Source organism: Scaptodrosophila lebanonensis, unplaced genomic scaffold, assembly GCF_003285725.1.
Source record: "Scaptodrosophila lebanonensis strain 11010-0011.00,11010-0021.00 unplaced genomic scaffold, SlebRS2 tig00000061-arrow-pilon, whole genome shotgun sequence".
In the NCBI taxonomy this organism is placed as follows: Eukaryota; Metazoa; Arthropoda; class Insecta; order Diptera; family Drosophilidae; genus Scaptodrosophila; species Scaptodrosophila lebanonensis.
This window is the reverse complement of record NW_022060554.1, coordinates 8,527,127-8,548,389: the sequence shown is the minus strand read 5'-3', so window position 1 is coordinate 8,548,389 and position 21,263 is coordinate 8,527,127. Positions and strand designations below refer to the sequence as shown.

The 21,263-nt window shown below is 36.6% G+C and overlaps 2 protein-coding genes across 7 annotated transcripts in view; one reads left to right on the top strand and one right to left on the bottom strand.

Annotated features, from left to right (window-relative positions):
- Positions 1 to 67: 67 nt before the first annotated feature.
- On the top strand, positions 68 to 1,168 carry LOC115624749. Its single transcript, XM_030519577.1, has 4 exons — positions 68 to 359; positions 532 to 665; positions 725 to 795; positions 858 to 1,168. The coding sequence occupies exons 1-4, from the start codon at positions 115 to 117 to the stop codon at positions 954 to 956; spliced, it is 549 nt and encodes a 182-aa protein (XP_030375437.1). The 5' UTR covers positions 68 to 114; the 3' UTR covers positions 957 to 1,168.
- Positions 1,169 to 6,058: 4,890 nt separating this feature from the next.
- LOC115624787 (transcription factor AP-2-epsilon) overlaps positions 6,059 to 21,263 on the bottom strand; it is a 52,534-nt gene continuing 37,329 nt past the window's right edge. For 2 of the 6 annotated variants that reach the window (XM_030519628.1, XM_030519625.1), the window contains exons 2-8: positions 9,488 to 9,718; positions 9,237 to 9,422; positions 7,504 to 7,711; positions 6,840 to 7,029; positions 6,488 to 6,752; positions 6,231 to 6,398; positions 6,059 to 6,169 (exon numbers count right to left, since the gene is read on the bottom strand). In XM_030519628.1, the coding sequence (XP_030375488.1) occupies positions 6,059 to 6,169; positions 6,231 to 6,398; positions 6,488 to 6,752; positions 6,840 to 7,029; positions 7,504 to 7,711; positions 9,237 to 9,422; positions 9,488 to 9,718 (1,359 nt within the window). Of the gene's footprint in view, positions 6,170 to 6,230; positions 6,399 to 6,487; positions 6,753 to 6,839; positions 7,030 to 7,503; positions 7,712 to 9,236; positions 9,423 to 9,487; positions 9,719 to 11,607; positions 11,653 to 21,263 lie in introns of those variants that run through there. The other 4 variants (XM_030519630.1, XM_030519626.1, XM_030519627.1 and 1 more) reach the window with 3 other exon arrangements.

The window sequence follows — 21,263 nt, the reverse complement described above, 5'->3', positions numbered from 1 at the left end:
CAACGGAAATACCAAAAACCGTGCGGTATATTTTAAGTTTGTAAAGAAGGGCACACTATGTTTTGTTGTTTTGTTCTCGCCCAATGTTGCAATTAGCTCGTTTTTCTTGCGATCATGGAGTATGTTCGTTCAATTTGGGATTGCCTTGTATCCATATGTAGCTGCTTGCATTGCACAGAGGATATTAGTAGGACCGCACAGACCGAGACTGAACGAACACATTTGCTAGCAAATGACCAGCAAAACCAAAGTCCAGCCTTGCGCAGGACCAACTCTGATCTAAACAATGACTGTTCACAATCGTTACCAAAAAAGGACGACCAGGATGCGCTCTCGCGGTTGGTGCAGGACACTGCCATGTAAGTTAATACTTATCAATTAGTTCATTCCAATGGGTATTACGATGTATTTCATACATATGAATGTGTGTGTCTGTGTGTGTGTATGTGCATGCACCTATTGTTGCAAAGAACGCACTGTTGTATATGAAGAGGATTTTATTAGGAGAAACACATGTTTTTTTTTTTGCAGCAACATGATTAATGTTGGTGCCATGGACTCACATCACTTGGAGCACCAGGAGTATACCGATAAAATAAAATTATACACCCAGCGTTTACATCAACAATGGAACAATATCCAGCATCCTGGGAATGTTCCGAAAGGTTCGATGGAATTTATTTTGTTACAATTATGTTAATTATAATATTTTCTTTTCGTGTAGGACTTTTGAAGGATATGCCTAATCATCAGTTTTATGTCTACAAGCCAGTTTATTCGGAAGATACCTCTCAGGTACGATATATTTACCTAGGTGGTTTTAAAAAAAGGATTGATACATATTATTATTATTTTAGATGAAAAAGTTCATTGGGAAATGCCATATTGGAGTTACGGATATCAAAATAGAACATAAGGAAGCAGTGGCTGTTGTAGTGCCGTTCCGGATTCCTTAATTAATACATTAACTTTGCGTTGTGCATATATAAAAGTTAAATTAGTTCGTCTGTAATACCCATCAGAGCTCTGGAAAAGCTGTTAACAAAATAACATTTATATATATTTAAATACCTCTACATCGAAAATCGCAAGTTACTCAGACGCATACAGCTACTAAATACATGTTTTGATTTGTGACATAAATACTGGGTTGCCACCCGAAAACATATTAATCGACATATAAGAAGGCAGAGTGGTCAGAGGGAAATAGGTCTGCCACAGGATTCACCATTATTCATGATTATAATTATGTCTTCTTTATGGAGCACTTAAGGAAGTGTCACTCGGCGTTGTAAAGGACTTCAAAACATGGAGCGGATCAAATATGTCCGTGAAGATCAATCCGCGGGATTGATAGTACCGATATTGTATTGTGTTGTCTGCGCCTGGAGAATTGTCAAAACAAGGTTCCAGACAAATTGCACATGAATTTGTAATTATATTCATTTACAAAGGGTTCTCAGTGCGTCTTAAGAAATCATTGCATTATCGTTCAAAATGTGCTTTGTCGTTTTAATATCAATGTGTACAAATGAGCCATTGTGTGTAGGATGTGCCATCCAGCGACTGAAGATGAAGAACGAGCTGAATGAAATGTCTTAAGCCGTGACATTTGCCATTGCAACACACTCTCCACAACTTCTTTGCTGACAATAAATTTTACATTAATATGCAATTAATATATTTCCAATTTTCGTCTGAAATTGTCTCTTTTGAAAACACTTTTTTAATCGACGTTATATGCGTAAAGCTTGTATTTGCGCGATCATCAATATTTGCGACTTGTTTCTTTATTCTACCGGCTTCCGATAATATAACTTATCTTCGCCATTTTTCTGCTCTCCAACACATATCCATTATGCTCAATGATAGAGACTATTTGATTGTTTTTGGTGATTTTAGCCTACCTGATGTTTCATGGTAATTATTAGATAATTCAAATTTTCTAATTCCTTCTGCCTGTCAATTTTTAGATGGGATGCTTGGTATACCTCTTTTTTCAAGTTAATGATGTGTAATGAAACTTAATTGCAGTTTAGGTTAGTTTGATTGGTCTCGTTTATATGTATTTGTGTATCGATATGGAAGCAGCCATTCAAATATTTGATGGTGCTCTTGATTCTGCGCTTGACACTTGCGTTCGTATTTGAAATCGTCGACCATATCGTCGAGTGCCTTGGTTTACTTTCCAATCTAAACAAGAAAGGAATGCTAAAGTCGAGCGAGCTCAACTCTTAAATACCCTGTACCTCCCACCAAAAAGGAAAAAATTAAAAAAAAAAAAAAATTTTTAATTTTAAAAAATATATTAATTAAATTATTTAATTAAATTAAATAGAAATTATTCAAAACATACATATATATACACAAGTGGAGACATGTTCATGTACAGTTTCAACAACATACATTTACATCAGAATCGTGTCTCTGCGTGTTTATATGCGTGTATGTATGCATTTCTTTCGAATTGACCTATCATGACGAAACTTGACATACGGACACATAAGCATTAACTACCAAAATTAATTTCGAAAGTCTAAGAATTACGAAAGTTATAAAAAAAACACAAATAGCGGAGGAGTGGGGGGTGTATCAAAACAAACTTCACCTGCCGAGAGCTTATGGGCGCTCTAGCTCTTGGACGGACGATATGATCAATAATATATATTTTTAGGGGTCTGCCACGCCTCCTTCTGGGTGTTACATACATTCGCACTAAACTAGTATACCCTTTGGGTACAGTGTATAAAAATGTTAAGTTCAGGTTCCACTTTGAACATCACAAATTTAGCGCACCTCGTTCACTTACTTGTATTCTTGCGTGCCGATTGCTTAACATGTTGCAGACTTAATTTTGCTCAAGACCCAAGGCCCACAGGCAAGGGCGTAGGCGTATTTTTTAAATGCATCGTGCATTATTTAATCAAAATTTTAATTTTTTGGCCCTCCTCCCTTTGGTAAAAGCTGCCCTTGTACACAGATGTAAGCCACTTTATAAGCTTTTCTCCTCGTCACTTCATAGTTGCTGTTTTTCCGGTATCTGGAAAGGATCTTACATCTGCCGTCTTCACAAAAAAGGATCTGATATCTAAAATAACAAAGAATTAAGATATCAGTTATCCCTAAGCTTCTGGGAAAACAAAAGAACACCCAGGTACAGCATCTTTGCAGACCCATAATTTCCCCGTTTCAACATGGATTTATGAAACGCCGTTCTACCCCAACGAATCTTCTCAACTTCTCATAGTTTTTTATGAATGGGTTTTTAGCTAAGAATCAGACGGATATAGTCTACACAGATTTTTAGCAAAACTTTCGACTCAGTCAATAACGTGTTATTTATTTACAAGTATTGTGTGGTTATCTAGCTATTTGATTGACAGAACACAGTGTGTAATTTTTAGCAGCGTGCTATCAAAATCTTTTAAAGTAACTTCAGGGGCACCACAGGGTACTTTACTGTTTACTCTTTTTATAAACGATCTTCCATGATCCTTAACCCACACTCGTGTCCTAATGTGTGCCCATGAAGTAAAACTTTGTTATAGCCTGTACCCAAAGGGTGCGTAGTTTTGTGCGTATGTATGTAACACACAGAAGGAGGCGTGGCAGACCCCACAAAGTATATATATTCTTGATCAGGATGAGAAGCCGAGTGGATATAGCCTTGTCCGTCCGTCCGTCTGACCGTCTGTCTGTCCGTATGAACGCAAGGATCTCAGAAAGTATAAGAGCTAGAATAACCAAACTTGGTTTCCATAATCTCCTCAGACCGAGAAAGTACGAGTTTGAGTTTTTTTTCGCTCCCCCGCAATTCATGTTTTTTCTTATAACTTCCGTAATTCTCGGAATTTTGAAATAAATTTTGGTAGGTACATCCAGTAGGTACTAATGTGTCCGTGTGCCAAATTTCATCATGATAGGTCAATTTCTGTTATAGCCATAAGTAAAATCGCTGCTCATGCGCTGCCTGCAGCTCTGTCGGCAGCGCTGCCCGCAGCTGTTGTTGTTGTTGCTGCTTTGGTTCAACTTTGTGCTGCATACATACACGCATATAAACACGCATAGGTACGTGATGTAAATGTATGCTGTTAAAACTGGACATAAACATGTTTTCTAATTTAATTTAATTAATTAATTAATTCATTCATTTTTTTTTTTAATTTATTTTTTTTTTTAATTTTTCTTTTTTGTGGAGAGTACAGGCTATTTTACTGTCGGGCTTGCTCGACTGTAGCGTTCTATCTTGTTTTTCTTATAAAGGTGTGCAGTACCATGGAAATTTATAGTTTGATCTCAATGCCTTTCAATTGTGGTGCTCTCGGAATCTGTTAAATTTAAATGATGCAAAATGTAAGTTGATGTCGTTCTATCTATATCTGGTGCCCATTGCGGGCATTGCAATATATATACATAGGTGACATTGAATCTGTTCAAAAACAGTTTCCTTTGTTTGCTTTACGTGGCCTTGGTTGAAGTAGAACCGAACCTTTGCCACCATATTCTCAGGATTTTATTATGTATTGGTTGTATTCATAAATTAATTATTGGTGAAATCGAGTTTTCAGAGCTTGTTAGTCAAATGAACTCTTTTCTGCTCAAGAAAAACTTACAAGATATTTTGCACCATTAAGTTTAAATCGCTGTACCACTAACTATGCTTTGCACAATTCGTTTCGGGTCCTTGGTAACAATTACAAACAATTTAGTCATCTATTTGGCCACTTTTATTAGATCTTTGTGTCAATGCGATAAGATGAAGTATACTGGATTTCGTAAGGTTAGAATAAAATATTTTAATATAAATTTAAAATATTTTAATAGTTGCACTCTAAAAGCTCTACTTTTCTAAAGAATTATTGTAATTTTAATTGTTTTTATTGATTTTTTTTTATATTTCAATGAGTATTTATCATTATAAATAAGGGCGAAATTCTGAAATACACATGTTCTTCGTATGAACTAACATTTAATATGTCTAGTTCTTTTAGTCTCCAAAAAATTGGTGATTATTCAAACCCAATATACTCATTTACCTTTTTGTGTAGAGTATAAAAAACATGTAATGCACTAGAGCCACTAACTCCACCACTCGATAGAAAACTGGTTATGCGATTGCAAAGGGTAAACTTCAATGGGTGTATAAGCCTGGATGGAGGCGAGGCAAACATCGTGGTAGTAAACTCGCGACTGTCTGAGACGATATACTTGTATTTAGCTATGTTCGTTACTTTCTATACAGATCGGGATGCTCGATTTTATGGCTCACACAACAAATTCGAGCAACCCAGCACTCATAAACTCTGTTACGGAATAGCAAAAACTTGCCACAAACTTTCTTTATCAACGAAAAGCTTTTGCAGAGCTTAAAATGAAAATGGGGCAATTGTTCAAATTACGAACCTTATTTCCGACCAGGAACGATAAAAACTTAAACGTTTCTGTGCACCAAACATCGTGATTTTGACTCATTGTTGGAAAGCTCGGAGCCTTTAACTTCAAAATTGGTTAGTATCACATACTCCATATTCAAAATTATTTAAATATGACCACTATTTCGACCAATTTAAAATAATCGATGTGTCGGGACCATATTTTAGGAACATGACTTTAACTTTTTAGATTAGAGCTTTGAACACAGAATTGAAAGAAAAATGCACTTTAGTTTTAAAAACACATTTTATTATTTTGTATATTTTAAAATGTTTTAATAGTAAATTACTTAGAAAATAAAAACTTGGAGCATTTTAACGGGCGTTTTATACGTATTTGTGAATTTTTGCTTGAAAATATTTTAAACAGCTTTGACGCTTTTGGTACTAACATGCCGAGGGAATTTACTAATTTAAATAAATTAAAATAGGTATGTAGCGTATGTGAGTTGACCTTTAAAATACGGATATACAAAATTGTCAATAATTTACACTTAACTACATAAATTAATTTACAATAATTTATTATTTATTTAATGTTGTACCTAATTTATGATAGGGTTGGCTTAAAGTACATACAATTTGTTTTCTTTCGTGTTTTTGTTGTGGCAATATAGTATAGTCTATCATTTCTTATCGTTGTCGATTTTGCTTTTATCTAGAGATGACGATACCATTCCGCCTCCATTTGAGGGATACAATTTCTCCAGATAATTTAATGATTCATTAAGAAATGTCTGCAACGAAAAACCTTACTAAGAACTGAGCTTTTAACCTTTTCAAGACTTGGAGTCTTACCTGAAAAGCGTGCAAAACGGCCATTATTGCGGGTGACCCAAATCCGTGAGTTATCAACGAAAAATGGGTCAAGTGGCGCTGCATAGACGGTTCCAACAGATGCTGCGATCTTGTACCGAAATGCGTGGTTCTGTCTTGGCTTAATATTTGCATAAGTTCTTTTGTGATCTGCATATTGGAAGACACAAAGCACAGAATAACGATGCATAATTAGAAATTACAATTTAAAAAAAGTCTGTGGCTATATGCGGTCGCACCTGTTGTGAATGAAGAATAAGCTCTTTCCGCCTATAAGAATCTTGCGGTTCCGTCTGATGACGCACAATATACTCGGCCAGTTGCCTTGCCGGAAACTCCGTTTCGCAGACAAAGTGAAAATCTTTTGCCAAGTGAGTAGCCTCTCCTTCTACCAGGGATGTGAGCAGCGTTACGTTGGCTGCCTTCCGCCGCCCGGCCGGCAGGTTTAGTCCGATTTTTTCGAGCTTCTCCCTCAATAGGCGTCCGCCATTCTTGCTTTTAGCTCTAGATATTAGGACGGAATATGTTAGTAAAAGCTGTGACAATAGTATTGGAGCTGCTATTGGCATCATCTGCACTAATGAGACATACCTTCTGAGCACTCCACCCAGTAGCGACGCATTGAGGCATTCGGGCGGCGACAATCGGCGTTGCACTTCCGCAATCGTCACCTTATATTTCGACGTGCTAGAGAGTAAGCTGAGGCGACCAGGAACGGCACAAAACACTTCGCTCGGCGAACCTGAGCCAATGTTCCCAACGTCCTTCCCACTTTTCATGCCTGCGAACAAATTATAAAATTTTGCGCACACTTAGAATCACAGCCAAGAGAATTCATTGTTAGGAAAATATATTTCTTATTATGCCACTGTTGTTGTTCGGCAATGTTAAAGTGTGAACACACTGCACAAGGATCATTTTACCCTAATCCTGCCAATTAGAGGAGCCAGCTTCTGTTTCACAATGCCCGCTTCTAAGTTTTTCGCTTGTCGTCGGGGGGTTGTTTGTGCATTGTTATTCGGGCGTATTTCTGGCACCGCCTTTAACACACTAATTTCCTTCATGACATTACTGCAGTTTGCGCTGAATGTGCCATACATACATACTTGGCAATAAGGACAATAAAATGCAATACATAGGTACATTTATACTTTGTACTGATTATACAAGTATATACGTTGGTATGCTGCCCCATTGCTGAGTTGTGGGCACTAACGAATTCCTTTAAGTTTGTTGATTGAATGGATAAACTTACTCTTTATGAGTGGCAAGTCCGACATGAACGCCACATTGTCATCTAACGCAGGAGCTTGACCGTCATCAACTGCATTCTGTAGAGCCTGATGTAGAGCCAAGGACTCATGCTCATGACCAAGCCTGCCGCCGTGCGCAGCTCCAGCCGTTATTGCACTGCCGTAGTCGCTTCTCCTGTCCGTATATGGAAACCCATGGGACAACTGGGTCTAGAACAGATTAATCGAATTCTTAGATATGCGTGTCTTCATAATTAAACCTTCAAGCTTACTATAGATGAACATTATATATATATATAGAGGGTTGTGTGTGAAATTTTATGATAGGTTATACAATTAACTGGACTTCAATTTCGGAATAAAAATCGTGTAAACTTCAGAGAAAAATCGGAGAAAATAGCTATAATATTTTTAGATAATTTTGATCTTACAAGTAAGTGAAATTTGTATTTGCGAGGGCTGTTTCAGTTCGGCCCCGTTTCCGTTTTCAGGCAATGGAATTTAAATTTAACTCTAAAATTGGTATTTAAATGATTTCTGATGACCTCATTAAATTATTCTTCAATTGGTTGTCAATGAATTGTTTGCAAAACCACTTGGGACTAAAGTTGTCAGCAAAAACGAATCGTGTGTTCCAAAAGCATTTGACATCCATTTTTAGTTTAAATTTGAGAATTTCAGATAAGTAGTTTTTGATGCGATTCCATTTTGTGAAAAATAAAGTAGACATAAATTGATGAATTCTAAAAATTTAGTTTAGTTTTAAGAATTTCAGATAAGTAGTTTTTGAAGCGATTCCATTTTGTGAAAAATAAAGGAGACATTAATTGATGAATTCCAAAAAAAACGGAGAAATATTTCGTAAAATGGTCATTACACAGAAGGTAACTGAACAAATGTAACTCACGATTTATTTTTATCATTTCTTGTTTTTCGGATAAACAAGTGACAAAACGATTGAGGAATTCGCATTATCCGCCGCTAATAGTCTGATTATTATAGCTTCACCGAGTACGAAATATTCAAATCGACTTCACTGAACACACTTCCAGTTCATTGCGCTACAAATATTGCAACAATTTTTGGCGCACTCTACTTCCGGGCACATTATTGCCTTGGCGAAACCCAAGGGTTGAAGCAAACGAAAGCTAAATGAGCCAATCCCAGAGCTTTGCCAAATCAGCTCTAGTGGCTCATACACATATGCACTCAACCCAGTCCCAGTCTCAGTCCCACAGTTGCGCACAAATACTGGCAAGGATACGCCTGCAAGGGAGAGCAAATGCCACAGTCGTGGTTGCAGGAACACAGCTGGGAAGCTGAGACGTACAGCCAAAATATGCTGCTTAATATTATGTGCATAAACTCTTTTCCTTTTGGTTAAAGCGGAGCGAGGAATTTTTCGTCCTTGTTTGCAAGATGTTTCCACGAAATCCCAAGAACATTTTTCAAATACTTGAAAACATTTTTTTTGTGTTTTATAATGTACTTAAGCGGAATTTGTAAAGAAATAACTTCGACAATTGTTTTGGGAATGAGAAGTTTGCTGCTTCCCTTATGAATATTTGTTGTTTCGGAAAATACATGAAATATGTTGGAAAATATGCAAGGATAAGGCGGGATGTTAGAAGCTTGTGCTTAAGAAAGCACAAGACAACATGAAATGCTGTAGTTTACTTTTTAATATTGTTTGCCAATAATTGCTCGCAAATGGCCATGGCGAAAGTATACTTACAACATGTCCTTGCAGCTCAGCTTCTCTATGCGTCCTGTGGATCCCCAGCTGGTCCTGCGTCGACCTAAGGCCCGCCAACTGATTGTAGTGATGGAGTGGGGCATGGTGCAGAGAGGACAACGGTTGGCCATAGGGATCTGTGCCCAAATACTCGAGTGCTCCGTGGTTCTGTAAATAGCCAGATATCTAAATAATATTAGAAATGATAATTGCCATCAGCTTCTGACAAACTTCCGCTTTGGCACACTTACCTGTTGCTGCGGAGGGCTTTGGGTTGAGTGGTGGAAAGGCGGCGGGAAGTACGGAGGCTGGAAATCGGACTGCAGTGATTGGTGATGCATGGTAGCTGCCGACCCATGTGTACTACTGTGTCCACTGTGACCTGATGCTGGACCCCCTCGACCCGCGTGTCCGCCGGAATGGGTTGTATAAGCTGGACTACTACTAGTTAGACCTAAGCTGCCATGACCACTTAAGCGCTCCTGCAAACAGATAACAGATACATATACATAAATCACTTGTAAATACTTGAATAATTGTACTTTATGAGGCAGGATAAGCTGTACCTCAATATAAATTGTTTAACTCAATTAAGGATAGCACTTCAGCTGCCATCTTTCTATAATTTACGCATATGTTCGTTCCATTGACATATATATATATATATATATATATATATATATATATATATATATATATATATATATATATATATATATATAGTATAGATAGGGCAGATCATTCTTGATTTTTATAAAACATAACATCAACATCTTATTATAATTTCTCTTTCTCAATTGTGTCCTTACAAGGAAAATAGTTCCTAATTTTCTAATTGTTAAATATATAGGAGCAAATATGCTTTTACTGCATGGTTGAAATATTAGGGTGCTTAGGGAGAGAATGATAGGACGGTCTATATACATATCCAAATATATCTAAATATACAGATTCTGAAGATAAACAAGTTTTAAACAGTAAACGAGTATGTTTAAAGATAGAAGTATTCGAATACACAACACTCTGTGCTTCATTTAAATATACTCTTTTGAGAGAGGAGTGATATAGTACACGAAAGCATTAAACAGTTCCTGGGGCTATAATTTCTGTTTTTCGTTCAACTGCACAGGTTTAAGAAACATTTCTGTTATATTTTAGAGTTACTTCCCATTGTTATTTCGGAACATAAATATTTATAGAAAGGTACGAGTAAACATATATAGATAATTCAAAAGTAATATGTACATATATACTATATATTCTTTCGGGGAATGCACAGCAGCTTCTAAAATGGCATTGGTGATCAAAATTTGATACAAAAATGATCACTTGAACTAATAATTAAATCGAATCAATGGGTAAATACGAAATTAGTCAAATAAATGAAGTTCTGGTAAGTTTTTTAGAAATGTTCTTTATTGGAACCTTTGAAGTTATAATTTATAAAACTACGAAACTGGTACATTTGTGGTGGGTTATCGATATAGTCGACATAAGATACATTTATTTGAAGGTTAGATATATTTAAAAAACAAAAGTCCGTCCCTTTATACAGGTTCTGCACGAAAAACTCGGGCTTAACAAGCATTCTTAAGTTATTTTCAGGTAAGTCCGTTTTTTACTATTCTTATATTAATTTAATAAACTGGTTATTTATTAAATTAATACTTAATTACAAGCTTAACTTTGGCTTTAGGCAACCAAGTTTCAGGTAGAATTCTTGTGTGATGTTGATTTCATGAATTCCTTCTTTTTCCGTGAGATTCCTTAGGATATATACTTATTATTTTATTATTTGTTTATTTTTATTTTAAGCTAAAAATGATTTCCATCATTTCGATAAAATAGTTCTGTTTCTAGTTTAAATTATTACCTATCAAAATTGGAAATCAATTTATGCCGATATTGTTATGAAATAAGGAAAATGACGATTTCAATTTTTTATTGTAGACCTATGTTTGTTTAGATCTACGGATTAAATTTTTAATTTTAGCTACCAAAATTAAATTTGGATCAACTAACGCACTTGAAATATTCTGCAAAATAAATAAGATATACACCCATCTATCAGAATCTTTGCATTATATTTATTTTGCATTTCTTTCTCACACTTGTTGTTAGTAGCCGGTTGTAAAATATTTATATTAAAAAATATTTTATGTCGGTTAAAAAATATAAGCCACACACACGTTTTTCAGTATTCGAGATTGCGTTTTCCCGACGGCACCTCAGCGATAGTTTAGCGGGGGAAAAAAAATCTTGTTTGGACAAACTATACATTGATGGAAGACTCCATCGCTCACACAAGCTCGTGGCAGATGCGCCATCTTGGCTTTGGTTCGGTATTCTCATTCGTACAGATCGTATTTACCTGAGCTTCTATAACCGCAGGCATATCCACATAGGCTAGTGTCATGTTATCACATTATACGCACGGAAGTTTTCAAACACGCTGATTAAAGGCAAATGGGTGCATTTTATTTTAGAAATAAACGATGCACTCTACTCGTATTCGGCACAGCAACTAACACAAACATCTCTTGTCACTCTCTGTTCTCGTATGTATCGGCAATTATTAATTAATTCTGATTTACATATGCGTGGCATTACTCTTGGCGGTCATATCGCACATGTGTACTCCATAATCCATAATCTACGTAAATAGCTTTTATTCTTGGCGAATAGCGCGCCCAAACTTGCCGTACAACTTGCCCGACGACATCAGTCCGTGAAAGACGAATGCGAAATGAGAACTGGCCGGGCCGCGTGCCGACAGGGCCAAAGCAGAAGTAGCGGCAGCGGCAACCGTGGCAGTGGCAGCGGCAACCGTGGCAGTGGCAGAGACGAATCTGAATTTGAAACCCCTGCACGCCCCGGCAACGCCAACGAGCAATAGATTCGGGTGAGTGCTCGAGCGTCGACGCGTCGTCGATGTTGATCCAACAAAGAAAAGACCGTTCGGCTGTTGCTGTGCGGCACAGGCCCAGAACAGTTAGCAGTTGACAGCCATCCTGGTCCTGGCGACAAGCGACATTCGAGATGAGAGTTGTGATTTCCGAGCTGAGAGTTTGTTTCAGCAGGTGCTCTTGCCCTCAAGCTTGAGATTATGATTATTAAAATCTAATTGTTATCACACGGAGAAAAAATTAGGGCAGTTCTGTACCGAGCGACTAAATTCGAATACTTCCATTTTAGTCGTTCAAATTTCGATTCATTTATTTAAAGAATGATTTGTTAACCCTCAGGTATTATTTTAAGAACTAAGCTGTGTTACGCCTTTAGATATTAAACTTTTCTACTCTCATTAAAGCATTGTTAAATTAGCTCTATTATTTTAGATCAGGCAATATTCAGACTATTACTTATTTTTGGATTTTTGAAGCGAATATGTTTGAAATGGTAAGCCTCTTAACAAAACATTTGAAATACATTTTTCAAGTTTACCTCAAACATCTCAAATTCGATCAATTAGGTCATAATTGATCATAATTGAGGGACTAAATACTTTTTTTTTTAAGTGTTTGGGTTGTATGAACACTAAAGGTATAAAGATATGACCGAAATATGTTATGTAGGAACTTAATTCTTATAATAATTTAATTCATCATTGGAAAAAAATGTCAATATTAAGTTGGCACCAGGCTGGCTCAAGAGAAATCCCAAAATTTTTGCAGTTTAAAAAAAATTCTGTAACAGTGGTCTCATATCTAATACATGTCAATCTGTCGTGTTATGGCCAAAACTGCAAGCGGATTCCGCAGCAGAACAAAAAAATAAATAAATAAATAAATAAATGAATAAAATAATTAAAATATATTGTAAGTGTGCAACTTTGCTTAATTTGGTAAATATCCAAAAATCAACCGATCTGGGCTTCAGAGCTTTATTTTTTTTATCAGTGCAGCAGACGAGAAATTGTTACAATATTTAAAATGCATATCATTAGCGCGCCATTTTGACCCTTGGCCTGTGCACTGAGACTATCCGAATAACATCTGCCAGTTCGGCACTCTGCCGGCGCTCAGCCAACCATCAATCATTAGTCAGGAAGTCGGCGACATTATGGCGTTCAATAGAGCTCATATACGAGTATATGAGGAATGTTTGCAGTATTTGACGAAGCCGTGCCGCGATTAGCAGCTCTCCATGGGCGCTCTTCGAGCGTTCAGCGCCCGCGGCAATCCACAGCGAGCGAGCACAGGAGTCCTGGTACGACCATGGCCATGGCCAGCCCAACAGTGCATTTGATGGGCAGAAAGGGTTGCTTGAAAGCGTCGAACAGCGAAGGAAACTGTGTCAGGCTCGGAGCTCGCTGAAGGGCCGCAAGCGTTTTGGCGACGGCATTGTATTGTGGAGGAGGCGCTGATATCGAAAGCCATTGCAACATCCTGTTGAGCGACGAGGCTTTTGAAAATTGAAAATGTTGCAGGATGCTTGAGCAGGGCGCGATGCAAATGATAATGCCAGCACATACGCACAAATAAAAGGCAATAACTATTAATGTTCTGTATATTCATAACCGTCGCTTTTGTCCCCCAGCAACGCCAATCTTTGGATGGAGCAGGACAAATGTTGTTTCTGTAATGACGCAATAGGCAGGCAGAGCAGCTTTTCAAAGTCGGGCTGCCACTTTTTGCTTACATACATACATACATACATATTTATTTTATTTTTTCTGCATTCGGTCGGTCCATTTAAGTGCGTTATAATTCTCGTTTGTTTTTCGTGGGCAAAATGGAATGACAGTAATTTGACACAAAACGTTGACGTTTTCAGGTATTGAACAAGTTTATTTAAATTCCGCACTTAGGATTGCATAAATATGCATATGTGTGTGTGTAAGTGTGTGTGTGTGTGTGTATGTGTATTGGTTGGTCCATTGTGGTCCAAATATGGCATTTCGTCTCATCTCTCCCTCTCTCTATCTCTCTCTCTCTCTCTATATATAGCCAAGATCCACAACTGCCTCTCTGCAATGCTGCCGCACTGTCTGTGAATACCTGGGACGCCTTTTTTAGTGTGTGTGAGTGCGCTTACCAATCTAAATGACATTTCGATTATTTAATACGACTTCACTAATAACATGGGGCGATTGCCTCAGACTAACTGCGCCCAGTAGATTCGATAAGGACAGCAACCTAAATGCTAATGCAGTGCCCCCCTCCCCCTGTCCAGTTGGAATCCTATCATTAGGTTTCAGCCCTGCCCCAATTGTTGTTGTGGTTTGTTGTGTTGTTGACTGGCTGTTGGAGATGCTATCGAAGATGCTGTGGTGTTATAATTACTTAAGCATTTTGCTAAGCTTTAATTATAGCGATTAATGCTCAAAACAAAGAATGCAAAAGACACCAAAACCTAACAGAGAAATAAACTTAATTGAGAGGGCTCTTGCCAAATGCCGTTGCTTGAATGACAACCGTTCGAATACAGTTGGGAGCTACGATTCAGATTCAGGATATGTCATATGTATACTACGAGTAGTTGTATAGTATAAAAGAACAAACTGTAGAATTGGCGGATGATCTTCTGAAAGACTCGTCTCGGTAGCCTAATTGAAGTTACATGGTCGAATGGCTTCTGTGATGGCCTTCCAAGGCAAACTCAAGCCCACAGCCAGAGTTAGATTTCGAGTCGAGCATAGACTGGCCTGTGGCTGGCGGCCCTCTCTGGAACGTGGCAATTGCGAATTGGGCACGACTTTATTGTGGCTTAATAAATTAAAATAATTTTGATTGATTACTTTGGATTATCTTGTCATTTACCAACATCAAATAGAATATTTAACGATATAGATAAACCGGTTTGCTTTTGTTTTGCCTGAGTTTTCGGTTTTTTTGTTTTTATACTCTGTACATGAAATGTACAGAAGTATATTAGGTTTGCGGGAGCTGAAAAATGTAACAGGCAGAAGGAGGCGTGGCAGACCCCACAAAGTATATATATTCTTGATCAGCATGACGAGACGAGTCGATCTAGCCCTGTCTGTCTGTCTGTCCGTCTGTCCGTCTGTCCGTCTGTCAGTCTGTCCGTCTGTCCGTCTGTCCGTCCGTATGAACACCTGGATCTCAGAGACTATAAGAGATAGAGACACCAAATTTTGCACAAAGATGCGTTATGTGTGTATTCTATACGAGTTTGTTTTATTTTTTTGATTTTCCCCCCCACTTCCCCCCTATGGGGGTTTTCCCGATTTTCCATTCGTATAATAGCCTATATCTCGGAGACTATAAAACCTAGGAACACCAAATTTTAGTCCCAGATGCCTTATGTGAATACGCAGAAAATGTATATTTTGGAATTTCCCTCCCTCCCCCCTCTTCCCCACAAATCGTAACTCCCGTAATTCTTGGAATTTCGAACTAAAATTTTGCAAATACCCCCAGTTGGTTATTATGTGTCCGTATGCCAAGTTTCACTATGATAGACCGATTTACCAAGAAGTTATAGCCATAAATATATTTGCTGCTGCAGCGCTGCTCAAGCGCTGCCCGCGGCTGTTGTTGATGTTGCTGTTTGGTTGACTGCGAAAATGCTTACACAGACACGAATATATGCGCATAGGCATACATACACTCACACAGACGCAATTGCTATGTAAATGTGCAATTATAAGCCCTTTACGTGAGTTCGAATACCGAGAGAGGTAAAATCGATCAATTTTTTTTTATTTTCTTAATTTTTTTTATTTTCTATAATTATTGTAAACATATGTACAGAGTATTTCAAAGTCGGGACACCCGACTTTAGCTTTTTTACTTGTTTGGTTTTCTGTTTAGTTGTTTTCATGCAGACTCACTGAAAAATCTGCGCTTCAACCGTTCAGTCTCAGTTCAATTTTGACCGTTCATTTTGTAAAATTTTCTAGCTCTCGCCACAGAGAAACAATGCAAAACATCAAATATCATCTTGGGGTACGAACGGGCGACGGTATTCGCGTCTTTAAGACACACAGAGATGTAGAATTGGGGTTGAGGCTCTGGCTCCGGCTTCGGCTCGGACCGAGTCGTTCATTGAAGCCTCGCAAATTACATAATTACTATATACATATAGTATACAAGTATAGTCATTTATATATTGTAAGAAGACGCTGTCCATGTTCGCGCCATTTGACGTCGTCAACGGCGTGTGATAAGCAAAGAAAAAGAAGAAGAAGGAGATGAAGATTGTGACTTAGATGTGTGGCTGTTGGAAACCCTGCGGCTCTAAAGTATCCCATTTGAACTAGTCAATAGACATTTTGGGAAGCACTCGGGCTTAGGCTTCTTTTCTTGCTTTCTAGCTATACCTATTTTAAAACTTCCCTCACCCGGTTCGGCGCCCAAGATTTATTTATTTTACCTCAATTACCTATTCTTAAAAGAATACGGGCTGAACTTCAAATTAATTGTAGAGAGATGCAGTATTTTCATCATTTTCAGCCAAACTAATGATATGTAGATATATATTTAATGGTATGGTATATTTTTCATGTTATTGACAATATTATTGATCCATTTTAATATCTATGTTTCATTCTCTTAGCCTCCTGAAATTGTAAAGCTATCGATATGAACTTTTGTTGTTATAGTTACATGTGACGTACCTTGTGAAGTCACTTTATAATAAAGCTGTCGATTTGTTTATACTTTTTTTTTTTTTTTTTTTTTTTTTTTTTTTTTTTTTTTTTTTTTTTTTTACAAATTTTGCTCCAAATTGTTTAGTATTTGATTGTTAATGGTCTACGACTTTGATGGTTGAGCAAAATAAAATGAAAATTTCTGCTTTATTTTAGACTTCTTTAACAGAGATTTTAGGTACTAGTTGTCCATGATAACCATTGATATATGTACGGTGGTAACTATTTTAATTTTGAATGAACTGTTAGGACAATTTATAATATAATCCTGTGTATATGAAGGACTTTAATAAACTTGATCTGAAAATTGAAAGCAGCCTACATTTAATTCAATTTTATTCTGTGGATTTAATGGCTCAAAACTACCGAAAACGGGTATTATTATAGTGTTTCTCTCGTATATCCAACTGAACTCTTACAGTATCATACTGTTTCTCTCGTATCTCCAATTGAGATACATATATCGGATAGCTGTTATGTACAACCGACGCTTAGGGCAGAGGGCATGGAAATAGTACTCTTCCATTTTTAATTGGCCCCATCCCAGCTGTTGTAGAATGCTTATAAAGTGAAGTGGCTCGGTACTAGTTTTGTGAGCTGGTGGGCTTGGGCAGGTCATGGTGCGTACTTGGATGGTCTATGATTTGGTTTTCGGTGGCCAGAGCCGTTTACTTAGCTGCGTATCAGTCGCTAAGCCAACCGCGGCGGCGGCTGCGGCAACCATAGCCGTTTATTCTCGGCTCTTGCCGTCACCCAATATCATCGACGGTGTTAGCCATCGACAGTGTTGGCCACCGTAGCTCTATCTCTAACTCTGAGTCTGGCTCTGGCTTTAGCTCTGGCCCGAGCTCTTGTGCGCATATCTGTTTGGCAGTGCTTTTGACCCTTTGCCAGCGATTATAAGCGCCAATTGTTGCTGTTGTTTTTGTTACCATTGCTATGTATTTGTTGTTGTTTTCTAATTTTGATTCTTGTTTTTATACTTGGGTAGTTGTTGTTTTTGGCTGGATGGCAATGCTGTTTTGTTGTTGTATTGTAGTTGTTGTGGTTTTTTTTCGCTTTGGTAAGTTTTGAGTTTTCAATCACATGAGATTTTGATTTGTACGCTATTGTCCGTCGTGAATATGCTGAAATTTGAAATTTACACTGGTGGTCAATACTCCCGTACCGTAATTCAAGATAAAAATAAATAAATTATAAAGGTTCGAATGGCTTGGATTGCCGTCGTCTGGTTTTTGTAGGTGCAGGTAGACAGACAGCTGGAAGCTGTTCAACAGGTCGAAATAGTTTCACCTCAAGTGTGTGCAGGCCAACACGCACACACACACACACACACAGATACACACATGTACACACATATGTATGTAAGTAAGTTCGCATAGAAAAATACGCACTTCACTTGGTATTCTAATGAAATGTTATCCACTTGCCAATGATCAATTGTCATTAAGAGAGCTTTGACTTCGAATTCGGGGCTCCATACTCGGCCTGGTAGAGTTAGCCTTTTTTCCTATTATTATTATGTCTTTTGGCTTGGTTTTTTCTCTAATTTCTGCTTGTGCCAATTGTTTATTTTTCTACAGTCCAACACATCAAGGGTATGTGCAGATCCAAGTCGAAATAGTATACATACAATAGCTTAAATACATCCACATCATTGTGTTCTAACTTTGTAAATTATCGACCCCAATATGTGTCTATTAGAAAGACTATTTCGTGATGACAATTTATATAAATGGAGGGGTCGATTGCCGTTTGACAAAACCAAAGGCTTTGCAGCTTTAAAGTTTCAGCTAGAAAGTATGGATTATCAACTAAGTATATACATTAAACTTGATAATGTTACTAAAGCAATTCTCACCCTTAATGGAACAAACAACACTCTTAACATTAACTGGACTTCACTTATATTGTTTCTTAATAAATATAAAAAAGAAGACCCATTCCAGTAGACTGCTAACAGCACAGTTGGGTGCAAAATATTAATACACTTAATTGATAAAACCTTATCTCATCTTACGTACTTTCCAATATTAATCAGGAATTTCAAACAATAGAGAAATGCCGAATGGTTATAAAGATTGTTGCAATATAAGAATTGTTTGTCAATCTTTACTCATTCACGTAGTAGATAGTAGATATTTAGAAATTTTCTTTTACATTTAAGTAGTAAGTAAGTTAGGAAAAAAAACATGAAAACATCCAAATTGAATTTAAGATACAATATAAGTATTACCTAAGCTGAAGTAGTAATAGCAATCAATCTAATAGCTAATACAATAATTAAAAGACTGCAGCTCTAAGACGAGATTATGACAAAGTAATTATATGTCTTGTACATAGTATGTATATCTATTACGGTTAGTTTATTCATTGTTTACAAACTATTAATAAAAATTACTACATTTAAGTAGAAAATAAAGCAATTATAATGTAAAAATCAAGTTTTTCATCATTCTACTCATTATTTGGAAATGAAAAAAATATATTGTGAAAGAAAATGAACTTCTAATATGAATATTGTAGTTGTAAATTGTAGCAGCAGAGCCGAAGAATGCATATACAAACTTATATACATATATAGCTGTTAAAGCTTGTACTGTAAAGGGATGACATTCAAAATATTGTAAAGTTTTCAATTCAAATAATGGAGTTAAAAATAAAATATCTTTTGGGCTTGGGGGCTCGTGCATCCTAGGCTTAGTAATTATGATACGTTCCGAAAACTTTTCAACACAGACCAACAAATTGGCGGCCATCGCCATTCCGGTTCATATATACATATTTATGAGGTCTGCCACGCCTCCTTCTGGGCGTTGCATTAATTTGCAGCAACCCCTTCCATTGCTATGTACATGTGAATGTTTAAGTAAGTCATAAAAAATGTGTAAAGGTGCCACTGGCGCCATCTAACGGTTTGTACCAACAGCCATTTGTTTACTCTTGCGGCGAAAATGTATCTAATTTTGACCCATAGATGTCGCATTTAAAATTTGACTGCCTTCAGTATATAAGTAAGGTAATGCATTAATTTACTACGGTTGAAATCGCCTATAGCGACACATCAGTTGGAAATTCGGATTATTAGTATGGCTTGATGCTGCACCGTTCAAAATAAATTGGACGACATATTGCTTACAGTCACCATAGTTGCTAATAAAATATCTTTGCTATCGAGAACAACAACCAAAACCAATAAATGAAACGTAAAAAAACGTACGAATACTTGTATTTGGAGACAAAATTTTGTTTGTAACCTTCATTGTTTTTTTTTTTTTTTTTATTTTAGTTACATATATTGTATGTACTTTGTTCCTAAGTATGTTATTGTGAAATTTGCTTAATGTGTAATAGCAATTAATAGAAAAATTAAAAAAAATTGATGATGTCATTTTTTTAGGTACAGAGTATAAAAAACCGCCTTTTTCTAGTAATTTGCATCCTACTATCGTAATTGAAGAACTTCGCTTTTAATACAATTTTTAATTAATTTTGTTATGATTGCTTATAAAAATAATATGAAAAAATGTGTTTTTGAATGTGGCTAATATCGATTATCTGTTATAACAACTAAATTTCGACGGTCCCTTGAATGTCGGTTTAATTAATTTCGACAGCAATTTGTTGTTGCCTAAGTTTAGCTATTAGAAAGCCTTTTTGGTTTAAAAATAAACTTAGGGAATGAAAATAATATTTATTTTATTAAAAAAAAACATACATATGTACTATCAGAATCGGATAAATTTACTAAATGATAAGTACATAGGTTAAAGGGGAGAGGGTTGGACATTTCTTGTTTTGTTTTGATTCAGTGGGTTATATACTGTTACAAAAATGCACTTTTTGTTTCTCATGGAAGATGGTAGATGTATAATATAAAGTATAATACCAAAGCAAAGAAGAAGTTTGTATAGCTCTTGGTTACCACCACCCCTTCCCATTGGATTTATAAACATTAGATATGAAGGTATAACACCTAATGATAAAACTATATGTTGTAAAAGTGGAGGTATGTATATAAGCTTTTATTTACCGCATTAATTAACACAGCAGCATTAATATTTAGGACTGGCATGCGTCATACCCTTCCACATTTCTACAAGTATATATGCTTATTTAGGGGATTCGAACTGTACATGGGCAATAAATTCGTAAAAATCTGTTGCAGTTCACAAGTGTGTAATGATTTCAGAGTTATTTTAATCGAATGCATTCTCTGTTGGTAGTTTATTGCCTCCAAGATTTTATGAATTTGTCTGCAAATCATGCGGCTGTGTGATCCCAACCTTAGAATTGTTCTTTTTAGAAATATACTCCTAATCAGTTAAACAGAAGAAGTCATCAAACATATCCGCCTGTTTCTTCCTTATACAGACCTAATTAAATACGATGTTATATTTTTTTCTGCAAGT

Excerpts from the sequence above, each read along its gene's own strand:
- LOC115624749 (XM_030519577.1), top strand. The coding sequence starts at position 115 with ATGGAGTATGTTCGTTCAATTTGGGATTGCCTTGTATCCATATGTAGC. Across the intron at positions 360-531 it reads TTGGTGCAGGACACTGCCAT|CAACATGATTAATGTTGGTG; the intron begins GTAAGTTAATAC and ends TTTTTTTTGCAG. Across the intron at positions 666-724 it reads TCCTGGGAATGTTCCGAAAG|GACTTTTGAAGGATATGCCT; the intron begins GTTCGATGGAAT and ends CTTTTCGTGTAG.